This window comes from Fimicolochytrium jonesii, assembly GCF_025526975.1.
Source record: "Fimicolochytrium jonesii strain JEL569 chromosome Unknown EV422scaffold_24, whole genome shotgun sequence".
Classification (NCBI taxonomy): Eukaryota; Fungi; Chytridiomycota; class Chytridiomycetes; order Spizellomycetales; family Powellomycetaceae; genus Fimicolochytrium; species Fimicolochytrium jonesii.
This window is the reverse complement of record NW_026515691.1, coordinates 386,702-402,952: the sequence shown is the minus strand read 5'-3', so window position 1 is coordinate 402,952 and position 16,251 is coordinate 386,702. Positions and strand designations below refer to the sequence as shown.

Genomic DNA, 16,251 nt, shown 5'->3' with positions numbered 1-16,251 from the left:
CCCCAACCCCAGTCTCCCCATCGGTTCTTCCGCTGCCCTCTTCCCCCCCAAAATGCTCGTTATGAAAAGATCCGTCATAGCTACGGGAACTTTCCATTTCCGATAAACCCCCAAGAACATCCAATCTTCCAATCTTCCAATACTGCCCGGTTCCTCAACACATCCATACTATAACACTCCTCAACTGAACTCGTTCGCCAACCGTTGTATTCCTTCACATTCATACCACAGTAGTATCACCCATCTCCCATCACCCCAAATCCAACCCCCATCATGCCGTCAAACGTCACCCAAACAGCGAAAGAAGCCCTCAACAAGGTGCTCGGCAAAGGAAGCCCTTATTCTTGCACCGTCGGCGATTACCTCCTCCACAGGCTCAGGGAGGTTGGGTGTAGTATGATTTTTGGCGTGCCTGGGGATTTCAATATGGTATGATAGTTTGACACGTGATACTGTGATGTTGTGTGTTTTCGATGGGTTGATTTTGATGGCGTGCTTTGGTGTGCAGGAATTCTTGGACCAGATCGAGGGTAGGTATGCGAGCCGCAAGCGGAGCGAACGTTGGGGATTGTCTGCGGCGGGCAAAGGGAGTGCGGAATGCGACGAGCGAAGCGAGGGTCGGTCTGAGGGCTCTTACCGAGCCTCAGCGCGCGTCAGATCTTTTGTGCGAAGCGAGGACCACATTGCGCCAAAGGCCGCAAGACTCCACTCATCCTAGTGTTTGTTTGTTGATGAGTGGTTGATGGTTGACGTCTATGGTGGATGGGGCTGATGGTTTTGATGGTTGATGCGTTGTTGTGCGGATGAACCAAAACATCTTCACCCCCCTATTCAGACTTTGAAGGCATAGAATGGGGCGCCAACGCCAACGAACTCAACGCCGGGTACGCCGCTGACGGGTATGCCCGCATCAAAGGCATCGGCGCCCTGTGCACCACGTTCGGCGTCGGCGAGCTGTCGGCCATCAACGCCATCGCCGGGTCGCAGGCGGAGCTGGTGCCTGTCGTGCACATGTAAGATCGCATCAACACCCCCTTTTCATTCACCCCCATCTAACACATGTTCTCGAAACCGTTCAGCGTCGGCACCCCCAGCACCGTCTCCCAAGCCGACGGCGCCATCCTCCACCACACCCTCGGCAACGGCGACTTCCACGTCTTCCAAAACATGTCCGTCCCCGTCACCGTCGCCCAAACCTCCCTCGTGCCCTCCACCGCCGCCTCCGAGATCGACCGCGTCCTCACCCAATGCCTCCTCCACCGCCGCCCCGTCTACATCGCCCTCCCCACCGACGTCGCCCTCAAAAACATCACAGGCACTTTCGCGCCCCTCGACCTGACACACACACCCAACCCACCCGAAGCAGAACGCGAGGCGATCTCACACATCCTTTCCGCCATCAAGGCCGCGCAGAGCCCCGCGATCCTGATCGACGGGTGTGCGCAGCGGTTCCACGTGGAGCGCGAGTTGAGACGGTTCATCGACGCCAGCGGGTTTCCGGTGTACGAGGCGCCGATGGGGAAGGGGATCGTGAGCGAGTTCCATCCGCAGTTCCGGGGGAGCTATGTCGGGGAGTTGACGCCCGCGAACGTGAGGACGGAGCTGGAGGGCATGGATCTGGTGATCATGGTCGGCGCGATCAAGAGGTGGGTGTCTGGTATGCGCTTTTTTCGGTTCTCCATTCTCCTCCCCCCCGCGATTCATCACCACCACCGATGATGATGGAATTACAGCGACTTCAACACCGGCGGCTTCACGTTCCACATCCCGCCCGAAAAACTGATCGAGCTCCATTCGACGCACACCACCATCTTCCACGCGCAGTACAACCGCGTCGGCTTCCGCGGCGTGCTCGACAAACTCGCCGAGGCACTCCCCACCCCCAGGCCGTGGGTCCTGCCCCCCGTCGAGCCCGTCGGGACCGTGGGCAAGGAGGGCGACAGCGAGGTGGAGATCCGGCATGATTTTTTCGTATGTTGGACGTTGCGCTTGTTGGGGGTGTCATGGGGAGGGGAGTGGGTACTGACGTGATGTTTGGATATTGCCGCGCAGTGGGACGCCCTCGGGACCTTCCTCGGCAAAGAACCGTACATCGTGGTCGCGGAGACGGGCACGTCCAGCTTCGGCACGAGCACCCAGCGGCTCGCGGACGGGTCGCGATACGTGTCGCAGGTGCTGTATGGGAGTATCGGGTTCGCTACGGCTGGTAGGTCCACATAACATACATAGACCTCATCCTCGCCCCCGCATTTCAGTAACTGATTCGACACACTTGTGCAGCGGCGCTCGGCACCGCCGTCGCAGGCCGCGAACTCGACCGCCCGCTGCGCACGGTTCTGGTCACCGGCGACGGATCGTTCCAGCTCACCGGCAACGAGCTGTCCACCTTCCTTCGCCACAAACTGACGCCGATCATCATCATCATCAACAACGACGGATGTAAGGCAACAAACAACCTTCCTTCTCATTTCCGGCCTGACATGTCTGATTCATCTTATGCAAACAAAAAATGCTAAATGCTAACACCTCCCTCCCTCCCCTCCCCCCACCAGATACAATCGAACGCTACATCCACGGCCCGACCCGCCGCTACAACCGCACCGCGATGTGGTCCTACGCGCAGTCGCTGTCGTACTTCTCCGTCCCGCAGGACAAGGACACGTACCCCAAGTTCGGGCTGCAGCGGCGCGTGGAAGCGAAAAAGGACGTCGTGGGCGTGCTGACGCAGGCGTTTGAGGAGCGCGACAGTATCCATGTGGTGGAGGTTGTGATGCCGACGATGGATGCGCCGCAGGGGATGGTGAGTTACGGGGGTAGTGTTTTGTGAGGGGGTGTGCAGGTGGATGAAACACACTGATGTATATCATATTTCATGTCCCTGAATCCGCAGATAAAGACGGCGGAGAAGGCCCGGGAGGAGAACAAGTATGACGGCGACTCGTAAAGCAACCGCGAGTTGATGCAAGAAAGTTTGGGGTCTTATCGCTTTTGCGCCCCCCCTTTCCGCTGATATGTAGATAGCACCTCATTTGTATCATTCTTTCCCTATTCCTTTTCCTCACCGCTAGCGTGCGTTCACAGCGGTTGTATATGCGCATGTATCTAGCATTCACCGAAGGCAGAAATCAACACCGAGTGTCGTGGCACATCTCATCACCGCAAAAACGGGAACTCACATCCTCCGCCATCTCCAACCACGCAAGTGCCCGCACCGCATCGCAGTTCGCCACACCGGGCGTCTCGTCATGCACCCACGCCGTGAACCGATCGAACGTCGCGGATATCTGCTTCGCGCGGGTGTAGTCCCTGCGTCCGGGCGGCGGCGGGGCGTCTTTGTATATCCGGCCTATTGTTGGGGTGTTTGGGCGTGTTGGTTGATGGGGGCCCATGTTCCGACTAAGGAAAATGACACACACACACACCTTCATACCCGTCCGGCACATCCATCCGGACGCCTAGCAGCCGCCGGCCTCTGAACGTCGAGCTGACCATCGGCCGCCCTTTATCTCCCTGTGCGGTATTATCCCCCGGCTTTTGACTTCTTTCATCGGCGACAACGAAAAAGCGGCTGACGGTCGCGGGGCCCGTGTGGTCGATGCCGAAGGGGAGGCGGTGGAGGTGAGGGGGGGATGGTGCGGTTGGGGTGGAGGGTGGGGCGAGGAGGATGGCGTCGCCTTGGTCGGCGAGGTGGGAGAGCATTTGTCGGGGAAATAAGCGCTGTGCGTCTGGGGAGAGGTGTGTTAGGAGACTGATAGGTGTGTTTGAGTGGACTGTGGTGGGATTGTGAGGACTGGTGAGCGAATGAAGGAGTCTGGAAGTACAGTACGAGGGAGGAGGACGCTTGGGAGTGTTGGGAAGCGAGAAAAGGGGGAGGGAGAGAATGGAGAGCAGCGGTCGGACACGCGCCGTTCGGACATGCGGGCACTCGGCACACTCACAGAGGTGTTCACAATCTCCCCCCTGGTCTCCCTCCACACTCTCTTTCGCTTGCTCCTTTTTGCAGGGTTGAGCGCCCTGTTACAAGAGGTGCAGGCAATCTTTCCGCCATCCCGCTCGAACTTCCCCATCCTCGCATTTCCCACCAACACAAATGACCACCCACGCACCCACCCCCTCCCCACTCACCCGCAAGAAACCAGGCATCCTCAGCAGCAACACCGCCAGCGGTAAGAAACCATCCCCACACACCCCAACGCCGACACCCCTATCCGCCAAGAAACCGAAACCGACGAGCCGCAAGAAGGAGTGGGATGCGACGACGCAGGATTTGACGGCGTTGAAGTTATCGCCGTTGCAGCAGGTGTGTTTGAGCATATGAGGGGGGGGGGGGGGGGGGCGCTTCGAAGCGGACCCCGCAACGACGGATTCATTGTGGGACATCGAATAACATACCCAATGTGAATCCATGTAGAAACTCCGCGCCGCCAACTCCCTCAAATACACCCACTCACACCGGCTCTTCGCCCCAACAACAACCCGCTACACCTTCGAACCCATCGACAGCGATCCGAATCACAAGAGCAGCCCATACCACGCCGACGACATTGAGCTGCAGCCCGTCTCGTCCCGCCGCCATTCTGATGAAAACACAGACTTTGCGGAGAACAAGGATCCAACGACGCCGCTGAATGTGACGCAGACGAAGCATGAGGAGGTGGATTTTGAGACCGAGGTGCAGGTGTGGGAACGGACGCATCGGGCCTTGGCTGAGCACAAACCCTCGCGGTCGGCGGGTACACGAAAAGTCCTGGCTGCCACGACAGATCGACCCTCTGCCGCAGAGCTGAACAGACACGGCTCCCAGAACCGAAACAGGAGCGCTCCCCGCGCACGGAAATCGCCCCCGCACGAGATCCACATCCCCCTCCAGCACCTCCGCCAAGCCACGCTGGGCATGCGGCATCTCGCTGAATCGCTCTCGGCGCAGATCGGGGAGCCCTTTGCGGGCGGCGACGACATTCATGACGATGTCAGCGATCATGATGAGGAGAATAGGTCGGGTGATGTATGTATGTATTGCACGGAGAGCTCGAGAGGGTGGAGGACGTCCGGGGTCGCGGGCAGTGGCTGAACGGGGTGTGTGGTTGGGCCGTGCAGGACGAAAACGCAACGGTGCCAAAACTCGCGGAAGCTCTAGCACTCGTGCGCGACGTGAGTAGTCGTGCGACGCGATATATCGAGAAGGTGAGCGTTGAGGCACAGTTGGCGGAGCCGGGAGGAGAGTGGCGGGACGGACGGGAAAACGGAGATGTTAATCGGTTTTTTTGGGGGGGGACAGCTACAACAAACAAACGATATGCAGACAGACGCCATCCACACACTCCAAGCACGCTGCCAGGCGTTAGAAGCCCGGATTACAGCCTTGGAAAAGGTATCACTCAAAACCATCACACACCCAATCTTCACTAGATATCTCACACACCCCATCCCAACCCTACAGTCCGCGACGGAAACCCACACAACCACCACCGAACTGCACCAGCAACTGAACGAGGAACGCGGGCGGCGTGAACGGGACGTGGGGCGGTTGGAGGAGCTGGTGGGGGTTGTGGTTGCAGCGGAGGAGGGGAGGGCGGCGGATTGGGCTGTTCGGCAGGTTTTGGGGGGTGTGTGAGCGGAGGGGGTGATTGTGGGGCGAGACGTAGGGAATTAGTTGGTTTTTTTTTTTGGAAGGGGTTGTTTAGGATCTTGCGGCGTATGGAAGAGGAGGGAGTGATGCCATGTATCAGAAAATCAGTGAGATGGAGAGTTTAGGCAGTGCTGTTGTTCTTACACACGGGCCGTCTATTACAATTTACAGGCCCCCCTGACATGTGTATGTGCAGTAGACGTATACAAGGCAAAAGTACACATCACACTGGCCGCATGCATGTAGTCCAGTCCATCACGCAGACGAGTCCATCACCGCTGCGGGTCCCAACCATCCTTCTAAAACCCCAAACCACCACACATGGGACCCGGTTCGTGCATATACACACACAACCACGATGTCAAGTTCCCTCGCTCTCTCACCGTCCCTACTTCCCACTCCCCAGCCCACCCCCACTCCCCACATCGCCCAAACTCGCCTTGAAAGCCCGTCTAACCAGCTTCAAAAACGCATGAAAGTCGCCCGTCTGCGTCAGGAACTGGACCAAATCCGCCATCGACGTCGGCTGTGGCGCTGTCGTCAGCTGTTGTCCCGCTGATGCTGTATTCGTTGACGGTGTCGTTGGTGCGGGGAGGGGCGGGTTGCATGATATGACTGCGGGGGGTTTGAGGAGAGGGGGTGAGCGAAAGGGGGATATGTGAGGGGGAAGATGGTTTTCGAGAGGGGATAAGAGCGCTTACCCTGGTACCGCCCGCGATGCAGGTCAAGCGTGAAGGTGAATTCCTGGTCCCAGTCATTCGGGTTGATGTGCGTGAAGATGAATTCAAGGACGTCGTCTGATCGTAGGAAAAACACATTGTGGGGTGAGTGGACGGACAGAGGCGGGCGGCCGGGATCATCGCAACTTCAGAAAAGGGATGAAATGGAATACATACTCTCGATACTCCGCACCTCCATCGCGAGCTTATCCTCAAAACACTCCAGTTCCGGGCGGCTCTTGCTTTGTTGCTGTTCGCGGGCGAGGCGGGTTCTGTTCAATTCTATCAGTGGGGACAAAAAAGCGGCACATCAATATTCTCGCTCAACGAAGAAAGGCTTTTCGAATTCCCTTTGTTTCTTTACCTTCCTTCCGCCGCCGAATCTCATCCCTCCGGTCGCGAATCCGCTCAAGCAGGTCTTCACGCACATGGTCGCGCTCATCCCGGCGCTGCTGGAGGTTGGCGAGCTCGGTTTGGATCTCGAGTGTTTCTTGACGTTCGCGTTCTTGGGCTGAAAAAGTCATGGAGGTGTGTGTTAGCGGCAGGCGCGGAATGGAGAAAGAGGATTGGGGATAGGAGATTTTCTTTTCGGAACCTTACCTCGTTGTAATTCAGTCTGCTTGCTTTTGAGTAGCTCGATCTGCCGTCTTAGCTCTTCCTCCGATTCTACACATCCATACCAAACAGAAAACAATAATCAGCACCCGCCACCCTATTTCCCAATGGTCCCTCTTTCTCCCCAAAACAACCCATCCCCCAAATCCACAAAAACGCACCTTTCATCCCCTGACACCTCTCCCCAAACCCCCTCCTAACCTCCCCCACCGCCCTCCTCTTCTCGCCCACCCACGCATCCACCTTTCCCACAAACGCTGTACACCGCGCCGCCAGTTCCGCAATCCGCGCTTCCGTATCTCCATTCCCTCCTGCCTCCTCATTACTCCCGATGGGCCCGGCGGCGGCGGCTACCACTGAATGTTGCGCTAATGATGATGAGGCGGTGGAGGACTTGGATTTGGCCATGTGGTGCAACGCCGAAGGCGCGAGGGAGAGCCGGGCGAGGGACTTTGTGAGCAGGGTTGTGGATGTGGAGTGGGAGGGCGTGGGTGCCGGGGGTGGGTAGAGACTGGACATCGCTGGGATTGAATTTGTAGTTTTGGACGGGGATTTTGCGGGTGTCAGTCGAGGCAGGTGGGTGATGTAGGATGGTGAGTAGGATGGCTGATAGTGAACTCGGACTGGGGGCAGGCAGTTGCGAGGTCGTTTTGGCGGACTTTCGGGAGTGAGCTGGGTCCGGGTCGTAGGGGGCCAAGCGACGTTGAGCGAGCGCTCGTTGCTGTGGCTTTTGTTACGGGGCTCGAAAGTGCGAGAGACGAAAGAAGCAGAGGGGATCATTCATCTGGCCGCGTCAATCAAGACGTTCGGACACGCGTTCAGGTGACTCGCGCTTTCGGACTTCTCTCCACCTAGCTCCACCTCATTCAACACATCCCCGAGAGGCCGAATGCTTGGGAGTGCCTCACGTAAGCATGTGAGTCATAGCATGCGGGATGGATCGGAGGGAGGAGACGAGGCTCCCGGTCTTTCCCGCATGGGAGATGGGGCGCGTTGTGGCGGTGAGGACTCGCCTTCTCGTCTCTGCCGGAGAAGCGCGCGCCAGAAACGAGAAAAAAAGGTTCAAAAAGAACCAGGCCAATCCCATAGCAACAACCGCACATCCACTACCCACAGCGGACATACCCAGCAAACGTCCTTCAGTTCCCTAAACGCACTCCGCAGCGGCATATCCTGCTCCTCTTATTGCCACCCCCTGCCATCCTTTCGGAAGTCAGCCAGCCCATACGCTTCAACAAAATCTCGCCTTCGCAAGTTGACTTACAGTCTCGGTTCCACCGTGAAGAACTTCCGACTCGGAGTAATTTGCTGCCACCTCGTCAGGAAACCCAGCACCGCATACCCTTTCTGAACCCGAATACATACTTTTCGGGTATCTCTTACGGTACTAGAGACGCTTGGAACGCGAAGGCCCGGTGCGAATTGCAGCAGCCCCAACAGTCCGTCGCGTCATTTCTTCGTTCCGTTGCGACAGGTTACAGCCACCGCGAGGTCATTTCGAGATATCGCTGTCTTTCCTAACGCCAGTCATCTCGAACAAAACCAGCAATCGTCCCTACGAGTTCCCAGAAACCGAACTTCACTCCGCAATATATTCAAACCACCACTATGAAGTTCGCCGAAAACCAGTATCTCTTCTCGCATCCGTTCGCGACATTAACATCAGCCAACTGGCGCAAATACCCCAACGAATACTCCCATCATGTCCTCTCAGTCGACACGATATCACGAGACATCGACCCAAAAACCGGCGTCCTGCGATCAGAACGTCTCGTCTCAGTCAAGCAATCCGCACCAGCACTCCTGCGGCGACTCTGCCCCATCATCCCCGAAGTAACCTACTTCCGCGAAGTCTCCTTCCTGGACGTGCGGCGGGAGCGGTACACCGCGATATCCAACAACCTAACCGCCCGCAGCATCGTCGACGTGGAGGAGACGTGCGAGTTCACCGCCACCGACCACCCGGATTCGCCGGAGGGCGGCACCGTCTTCCGCCAGCGCGCGGCCGTCTCAGCCATGGGCGCTCTCAGCTACGTTGCGAAACTGGTCGAGGAGGCGGCCGTGTCGTCGTTCAAGGCGAATGCCTGGAAAGGCCGGCTGGGACTCGAGACCGTTGTTGACATGGTTGTGGAGGAGGCGAAGGAGATTGAGGCTGGGTTGAAGGAGGGCATTGAGGCGTCGATAGAGGGGTTGAGGAAGGGCTCTGTGGGGCTGTAGAGAAAGTCGACTAGCACCCCTTTCGCCGTGTTTGAACCGCCGAGCAATTTCGATCCCAGACTCACACCACTCCCCATACGGATCATTTTTTTTTGGAAAACCCACACCAACGCGGAAACACAGCAGTGCATCGAATCTTCCGTGCTGTCCTCATTTCTGGCGCAAACACTACCCGACATCCGTGCCCAACATACCCCCGCCCTCGTGTCATCACTCTGCATTTGCCTTGTTTATCTATCTGACGGGAGATTACCCACCCATATCATGCATTTCGCTCCCTTTGTTTACGGTTTCATTTCGGATGTATTTAGATTGGGATTAGCTAGGGATGAGTCCATATGTGTATGCTTATTCGGGAATGAAAGACTTCTGGAGTAGCAACATTATTGTCTGGTCTTTTGCTTGTGCTGGTGCAGCGGCGGCCCGAACGCGTCTGAGTTTTCTGGACCTGCTTTCTTGCTGGCTTTCTTGCAACTCATCTTGGCAAAGTAAACTAACCTCACCCTACCCTCACAATGCCGCCCACCGAAACCGAAACCGAGGCCGCACCAGCGGCATCCAGCGCCCCACCGCACGGTAAGTCGCTTGAACCCTCACTGCTGCTCCCTCGCAGAGGTCGACGATCTTACTCATTCTCCCACGTCCAAATTTGCAGAATACCCACCCCACCACCGCTTAAAAGATCTCGCCTACTTCAAAAACCATCTCACCCTCATGCCCGCCCACTACACCTCTGTCGATATCAGCAGGTACCTCAAATAATCCCATCCCCCTCTTCGCTCTCAGAACCCAAATTCATGTTATGTTTTTCAGAATGACGTTCGCATTCTTCGCCCTCTCCGCGCTGGATCTCATGTCCGAGATAGGGAATTTGGATGGAGGGGTGAAGCAGGGATGGGTGGAGTGGATTTACGCGCAGCAGATTTGTGATGATGGGGGAGGTATGAGATGCACGTTGAGGGAAGGGCCATGGATGATGAGGGAAGGAGGCTGAGGGACACTGGGGTGTTTGTTAGGCACGTTGGCACGCTGCGGCTTCCGCGGGTCGCCCATCGCAGGGGCATCGTTTGGGGTGAGTTGACAACATCAAAAACGGTGGGTCTGTTATGCCCTACCCGCAACGTCCTACATCAGACCACTCATCACGAACACTGCTGATGGTTGGCGTAGACGAACAGCTCGATACATGCTCATGGTGCAGCGCATATCACAATGACCTACACCGCGCTTGCTTGTTTGTTGATATTGGGCGATGATTTGGGGAGGGTGGATGTGAATGGTATCGTCGGGGCGCTGGCGTTGTTACAAGTTGATAGCGGCAGGTGTGTTAAAACAAAAAGCCAACTCCCATTTCCACCTCCAAAATGTTGATCATACTAACCACATGATCTGATCCCCCAGTTTCAAACCAACCCACGACTCCGACCCAATTGAATCCGATATGCGGTTCCTCTTCTGCGCCTGCGTCATCTCCTTCCTCCTCAACGACTGGCGAGGGGTTGACAAAGAGAAAGCTATATCATACATCCTCGCCTCCCAGGGACACGATGGGGCGTTCGGCCAAGGGCCCGGGTTGGAAGCGCATGGTTCGTATCGTATCCTTGTTAGTTGCTCATTCCGTTTTCGATTGGATGTTGATGATGATATTGACTGTTTTCTTTTGAAGGCGGTAGTACCTACTGCGCCCTCGCATCCCTCTCCCTCCTCTCCTCCCTGGACCGTCTCCCGAACCGCGTAGCCTTAACCCACTGGCTCGTCCTCCGACAACAGGAGGAGGGGGGGTTCAATGGGCGCCCGGGGAAGGATGCGGATACGTGTTATGCGTTTTGGGTTGGGGGGTCATTGGAGGTATGCGTTGTATCACCAAGAGGGGAGGTTTTTTTTGGGGGGGGGGGGGGGGGGGGGGGGTGGTAACTAATCTTTGGACGGGTGTAGATTCTGGGCGCGTATGATCTGATCGACACGGAAGCACTGCACACGTTCCTGGACTCGACACGGAGCAAGTATGGTGGGTTTGGGAAAGCTGTTGAGAGTTATCCCGGTACGTCCTCCTCGACCCTCATCATCCCCACTTCCTCGTCCCCGTACGAACAAACTAACATCTCTTCCTGTGATGTGATCTAGACCTGATGCACGCAAACATGGGCATAGCAGGCCTAAGCATCATGCGCGTCCCCGGTCTGCAACGGATCCACGTCCCGACGGCGATGACAGCGCGGACGGTCGGGAGGTTGGAGGGGTGTGTCCCTTGGAGGAAAGGAAAAACAGTACGAGATGGAGAGACGAGCTAATGGGAGGAGGGGGGATTCGTTGGTGCTTGTACATATAAATAGATTCTAGAAAGGAATGCTTTCAGGTGGGGTATGTGCGGTTGTCCCAATGACAGTCAGGGGCACGAGGGGGAAATGCCCATGGGCGAGAGAACGATGAGGTGTAACGTGCCTTCGAAACAACACTCTTTTTTATACATTTGAGGGTGCCTATCTTGAAACAACCATAACAATGCCCAAAAACAGTATCACAAACCTGTACGTCCTCCCAATCCCCACAATCACCACCATCTACATACCCGCCGTACACGCCGTACACCTACGATACATCCCACAAAACAATAAAAGCTATCTATCCACCGGCTTACTTCCTCCGTCGACCTGTACGACCCTCCCCTCCTCCTTCGCACTCCTCAACATCGCCTCGATGATCTGCACGTCCTGGAGGGCTTGGGTGGGGGATAGGTCGGGCAAGCCTGGAGCGGTGCTCTTCGCTGTGTTGTTGTTGAGGGCCGATGCAAAGACCTCGAATTCTCTGTCGAGGCCGTCGGCTACAAACGTCTTTGTTGTCGTTGTCGTGTCTGCTGATGAAGACGAAGTGGAGGAGGGCGTCCACACAACCCTGAACCCCCTTCGCGGTTTGGCTCCGGTGTTGTCCGGAGTCGACACCTGCTCGACTGTGAATTCAAGGAGGCCTGTTTCGCAGATGACGGTGAGGGAGAGGTGGAAGGGTTTGCCGGCGGATGCGAAGGAGATGTTGATTGTTCCCGTGGGGCGCGTTGTGGGTGGGTTCGTCGCAGTGGTGGGACGTAGTTGGACGGTAGCGGCGACGAAATCGGTGGGCGCGCAATAATCGAGCCAGAGGCCCCCGAATGCGGCCACACGGTCGATTTCCCATTTCGGTGTTGTAGCATCAGCGGTGTGGATGGGCACACCCCCGACATCCCCGCCCGCGAGTACACCCCTCAGCAGCGCGATCCAGTGTACGCCGCCGTCGAGGATGAATCCGCCCGGCAGCACCGCCGTCTCGTTACCGGTCCGCCACCCCGTCCGCACATACTGATTGTCCTCCCTCGTTTCCACAAACACCTGCAACGCGAACGTGCGCACTTTTCCCGCGCCCTGCGTCGCGATGAGATCCGCGGCGTGGGCGATGGCGGATTCGCAGCGCCAGTTTTCTGCGATTTGCCAGACTGGGGGTCGAGATACGGTTGATTTGTGGGCCTCGTATTGGAGGATGGCGCCACGGGCGGAATCGGAGGTGGGGGCGATGGGTTTCTCGCTCAACACGCTTTTCCCGCTCTTCAGAGCTTGCAGGGCCACGTCGAGCTGGACGCGGACGGGGAGGCAGATTGCGACTGCTGTGATATCTGTGCGGTTGAGGAGGGCTGTTAGATCGCCGGATGATTTCACACTCGCATTATCGTCATCGTCGGAGGTCGTATCGCAGTAGAGGGCCGGGGTAGGGTGTGGGTAAGACGAGGGGACGGCGGCGTGGAGGGTTTGGGCGGAGGAGTGGGAGCGGCTGTAGATTGCAACGAGGCGGAAGAGGTCGGGGCGGCGGAGGAGGGTGGGGAGGTGGGATTGGCGGGCAAAAATGCCGGCGCCAAGGAGGGCGATTGGGATTGGGGTGGAGGGCGGAGTGGACATTTCCGGGAAGCTGGAGGAGGATGAGTAGTATCAGAACGAGATGAGTATCTGGGTATGCGTTGGGTGAGAGTCGAGAGACGGGAAGAACGGGAGTGTGACGCTGGCGACTTCACACTTCGAGCATCGCGTCTCCGGAGACTCCGAACGGATCAAAGGGGATTTGGAGACTTCCCGTGCGACGACGACAGCGACAACGACTGCGGCCACTGGCAACCCCTTCTTCCTTCGCAAGTTCCGTCGTCGCTCACAGAGGCTTGAAAAGGGGGCTTGCGTCTCGGTTGTCTCTCACTCGCCCCTCACACTCGCACAGGTATGTCTGTCTGTCTGTCTGTCTGTCTGTCGTCCTTCGGTTTGGAGTGACTTTTCGCTCACCCTTTTTGACGTTCCCAATCTTTGACAGCTACCATCCCCGGAGCAGACGGTAACGACAATGACCAACCTTCTCGCGAAAACCGTCCTCAGCCTCGAGGTCGGCGAGCTCAACCTCATCACCCTCGCCTGCCTCGCCGGCACGCTTCTCCTCGGCCGTCTCCTCTTCTCCTTCCTCCACCTCCTCTACACCATCACCCTCCGCCCGCGGGCCGATCTGTCAAAGTACGGCGCCAAAAAGGGGGCATGGGCCGTCGTCACGGGCGCTTCCGACGGAATTGGCAAGGAGTTTGCAGTTCAGCTTGCGAAAGCAGGGTTCAATCTGGTTATCTTGGCTCGCACGGAGAGCAAATTGGAGACGGTTAAGAAGACGGTGGTAGAGAAGTATGCGGTCGAGTGCAAGGTTGTGCCGTTTGACTTTGCGAAGGCCACTGAGAAGGAGTATGAGGGCTTGAGCGGCACTTTGGCTCCGTTGGATGTCGGTGTCCTTGTGGTATGTATGCCTATTCACTTGCTTTTTTTGTGTCACTTACTCGATTTTAGCCTGACACTTTCTAATCCCTCTTACAGAACAACGTAGCGGTAAACCACGAATTCCCCACCCCCTTCGCCCTCGAATCCGAGTCCCTCCTCGCCTCCATCGTCGAAGTCGACGTTGCCGCCCAAGTCCGCCTCACCCGCATGCTCCTCCCGCACCTAACCAGCCGCTCCCAAACCAACCGCAAAAACGGCGGCCTGATCCTCAACGTCGGCTCCGTCGCCGGCCTGATCCCCTCTCCCTACCTCGCCACTTACTCCGGCGCCAAAGCCTTCCTCCGCACCTGGTCCCGCGCCCTCGCCGTCGAATGCCGCCAGCACAACGTCCATGTCGAGCACATTAAAACCTACTTTGTGTCGACTGCGATGAGCAAGATCCGGAAGGCGTCCCTGCTTGCCCCGACACCCGCCACTTACGTTCACTCGGTCCTTAGTGGGGCGGGGAACTCGGCGGATAGCGCGTCGTACCCGCCTCATGCCATCCTTACCTGGGCCTTGGAGAACCTGGTCCCGGAGTCGATTGCTATTGAGAAGAGCGGGGATATGCATTTGGGATTGAGGAAGCGGGCGTTGAGGAAGAAGGAGAGGGAGGCTAAGGCTTTGTAAGGGGGCGGCGCGACGCCTCCTGCAAAACACAATCTTCAAACCTTACATTCACAACGGCGTTCATCTTTCTTTTCATAATATGCGTCTGTAGCTTGCATATGGCGTAATATCATACTTCTTGCGTAATATCGTAATCTGTATCGTAATATCATACTATCATACTCCTTCTCGTATTCGGAGCCTATGATTGAGGAATCGCAGCTCCGATGCCGGATATTTCAAGAGAGCCGCTTTCGAAACCCAACGCTTTCAATCGAACGCTGCCATGAAGACACGAGCGAGTACTCGAAGCCCTTTATCCACATGACCGCTGGCCGCCTGCCCCTCATATCTCCCCAAACTCTTTTACGATAGTCGGAAATAACGGAGAAAGAACCGATTTGGAGTGGGAAGTGGACTGGAATCCACGAGCGCCGTTCGTTTTTGCTGGCCCACCTCTGATCCACACGAAGGCGTACATGGACGCATGGCAGGGGTACATGTCAGTGTGAGCGCTGCAGATGCCAATTGACCGGGAGGGTTCTTGAGAAGGCACTGATGGCATCTATTCTACGGATGGATCCTTCGGGTGAGGTGCCCTGCAGACTAAGAAAAGGAGGGTGGCCCGCGCTGTCGATTTTCTGTCATTTACTCAGCATGCATGATGCCAAAGAAGCAACCGCTATGTACTGTATATGGAGAGGAAAGCACTGGCTAGACGCAGTACAGTCTATACTGCACCGTTACAGTTCGCCGGGCGATCTTCGCAAGACAGTGAGTCGTTTTCGATACCCGGGAATGAGGTGGATGCACACCAGCTAAAAGGGCACTCTTCAACCCTTGAATGAGGACTTTCCAATCTCACTCATGTACGAGCCATCCCAGCAAGTTGCGACCAGGCTCACTCCTTCTTCACAACGTGAACCGGCAGCGCGTGGCCCCGCCATCCCGCACGTTTCCCCACGTCCCACCCCGACGTGAATCATCTCCCAAACATCCCCGTTCTGTCGGGCGTTATGGATCCTTGAGACTTTCCGCAATCGCAGCCGCCTCTGCTCGGCTGATTCAGCGCGTCCGACAGGGCACGGACAGAGGATGTCACGAATGTTTCGGACCAGCGAGGACACACCGGTCTGCTTTGCCCCGGGAAGTCGGCGAAGGTGATGGTACTTCCGAAAGGTGTTTCGAGACCCGCAGCACCGCAAGAAGCCACTTGAGAAGCGCCGCGTCTTCCTTAAGGGGGTTCTGCCCCTCCTTCCTCCGCTTCTGGGATGGAGGAAATTAAGAAAAGGGCGCATCATTTTAGATGCATACGGAAAGCCGGAATCGTAGAGCATCAGCCGCAAGCACTCCATCCCACGTCAGCGTGCCCGATATATGCCTCGGTGCAGGGCCGCTCAATATCTGCCTCGGTGCAGGGCTGAACGCTGAGATGTGTGTGGGCGGGGCGCCTGGATACTGCAGGTCCAGGAAGTTGTAAATATGTGTTTGGACGTATGAAACAGGGAGGAAGAGATTAAAAAGCTGAAGAAAAACGGGAGAATACAGATAAAGATGGACAAACAAGGGTTGCTATACATACTTGTAGTAGTCTCATAGCGGTGGTCATGATGCAATAGCAGTCGTAGTGTTCTCTTCTGCAGAATTCCAGGTCTTCGCC

At 56.7% G+C, this 16,251-nt stretch overlaps 8 protein-coding genes across 8 annotated transcripts; 5 read left to right on the top strand and 3 right to left on the bottom strand.

The window, feature by feature from the left end:
• The first annotated feature begins 169 nt into the window (after positions 1-169).
• Positions 170-3,004, top strand: EV422DRAFT_203636 (thiamine diphosphate-binding protein). The gene is made up of 9 exons (XM_053065317.1): positions 170-429; positions 509-530; positions 836-1,013; positions 1,080-1,646; positions 1,734-1,971; positions 2,053-2,206; positions 2,281-2,439; positions 2,553-2,800; positions 2,891-3,004. The coding sequence occupies exons 1-9, from the start codon at positions 274-276 to the stop codon at positions 2,942-2,944; spliced, it is 1,776 nt and encodes a 591-aa protein (XP_052923009.1). The 5' UTR covers positions 170-273; the 3' UTR covers positions 2,945-3,004.
• Positions 3,005-3,075: 71 nt separating this feature from the next.
• EV422DRAFT_570184 (uncharacterized protein) lies at positions 3,076-3,699 on the bottom strand (the record flags this gene model as incomplete). Its single annotated transcript, XM_053072849.1, has 3 exons — positions 3,076-3,102; positions 3,177-3,346; positions 3,423-3,699. The coding sequence occupies 3 exons, from the start codon at positions 3,697-3,699 to the stop codon at positions 3,076-3,078; spliced, it is 474 nt and encodes a 157-aa protein (XP_052923008.1).
• Positions 3,700-3,974: 275 nt separating this feature from the next.
• Positions 3,975-5,848, top strand: EV422DRAFT_203496 (uncharacterized protein). The gene is made up of 5 exons (XM_053065315.1): positions 3,975-4,300; positions 4,412-5,005; positions 5,098-5,184; positions 5,279-5,371; positions 5,441-5,848. Exons 1-5 carry the CDS (start codon positions 4,091-4,093, stop codon positions 5,612-5,614), a joined length of 1,158 nt encoding a protein of 385 aa, XP_052923007.1. The 5' UTR covers positions 3,975-4,090; the 3' UTR covers positions 5,615-5,848.
• A 169-nt stretch (positions 5,849-6,017) lies between these two features.
• On the bottom strand, positions 6,018-7,371 carry EV422DRAFT_508574 (uncharacterized protein; the record flags this gene model as incomplete). Its single annotated transcript, XM_053068756.1, has 6 exons — positions 6,018-6,244; positions 6,331-6,426; positions 6,526-6,630; positions 6,713-6,859; positions 6,949-7,014; positions 7,125-7,371. The coding sequence occupies 6 exons, from the start codon at positions 7,369-7,371 to the stop codon at positions 6,018-6,020; spliced, it is 888 nt and encodes a 295-aa protein (XP_052923006.1).
• A 1,200-nt stretch (positions 7,372-8,571) lies between these two features.
• Positions 8,572-9,180, top strand: EV422DRAFT_508573 (PRELI-like family-domain-containing protein; the record flags this gene model as incomplete). Its single annotated transcript, XM_053068755.1, has 1 exon — positions 8,572-9,180. One exon carries the CDS (start codon positions 8,572-8,574, stop codon positions 9,178-9,180), a length of 609 nt encoding a protein of 202 aa, XP_052923005.1.
• Positions 9,181-9,619: 439 nt separating this feature from the next.
• EV422DRAFT_203481 (terpenoid cyclases/protein prenyltransferase alpha-alpha toroid) lies at positions 9,620-11,635 on the top strand. Its single transcript, XM_053065314.1, has 9 exons — positions 9,620-9,756; positions 9,836-9,929; positions 9,994-10,121; positions 10,197-10,252; positions 10,351-10,502; positions 10,582-10,766; positions 10,847-11,028; positions 11,116-11,221; positions 11,305-11,635. The coding sequence occupies exons 1-9, from the start codon at positions 9,696-9,698 to the stop codon at positions 11,469-11,471; spliced, it is 1,131 nt and encodes a 376-aa protein (XP_052923004.1). The 5' UTR covers positions 9,620-9,695; the 3' UTR covers positions 11,472-11,635.
• EV422DRAFT_203584 (uncharacterized protein) lies at positions 11,636-13,400 on the bottom strand. The gene has a single exon (XM_053065316.1). The coding sequence runs from the start codon at positions 13,098-13,100 to the stop codon at positions 11,799-11,801; it is 1,302 nt and encodes a 433-aa protein (XP_052923003.1). The 5' UTR covers positions 13,101-13,400; the 3' UTR covers positions 11,636-11,798.
• Positions 13,231-14,783, top strand: EV422DRAFT_590108 (NAD(P)-binding protein). Its single transcript, XM_053073518.1, has 3 exons — positions 13,231-13,410; positions 13,501-13,962; positions 14,040-14,783. The coding sequence occupies exons 2-3, from the start codon at positions 13,531-13,533 to the stop codon at positions 14,610-14,612; spliced, it is 1,005 nt and encodes a 334-aa protein (XP_052923002.1). The 5' UTR covers positions 13,231-13,410; positions 13,501-13,530; the 3' UTR covers positions 14,613-14,783.
• Positions 14,784-16,251: the final 1,468 nt, after the last annotated feature.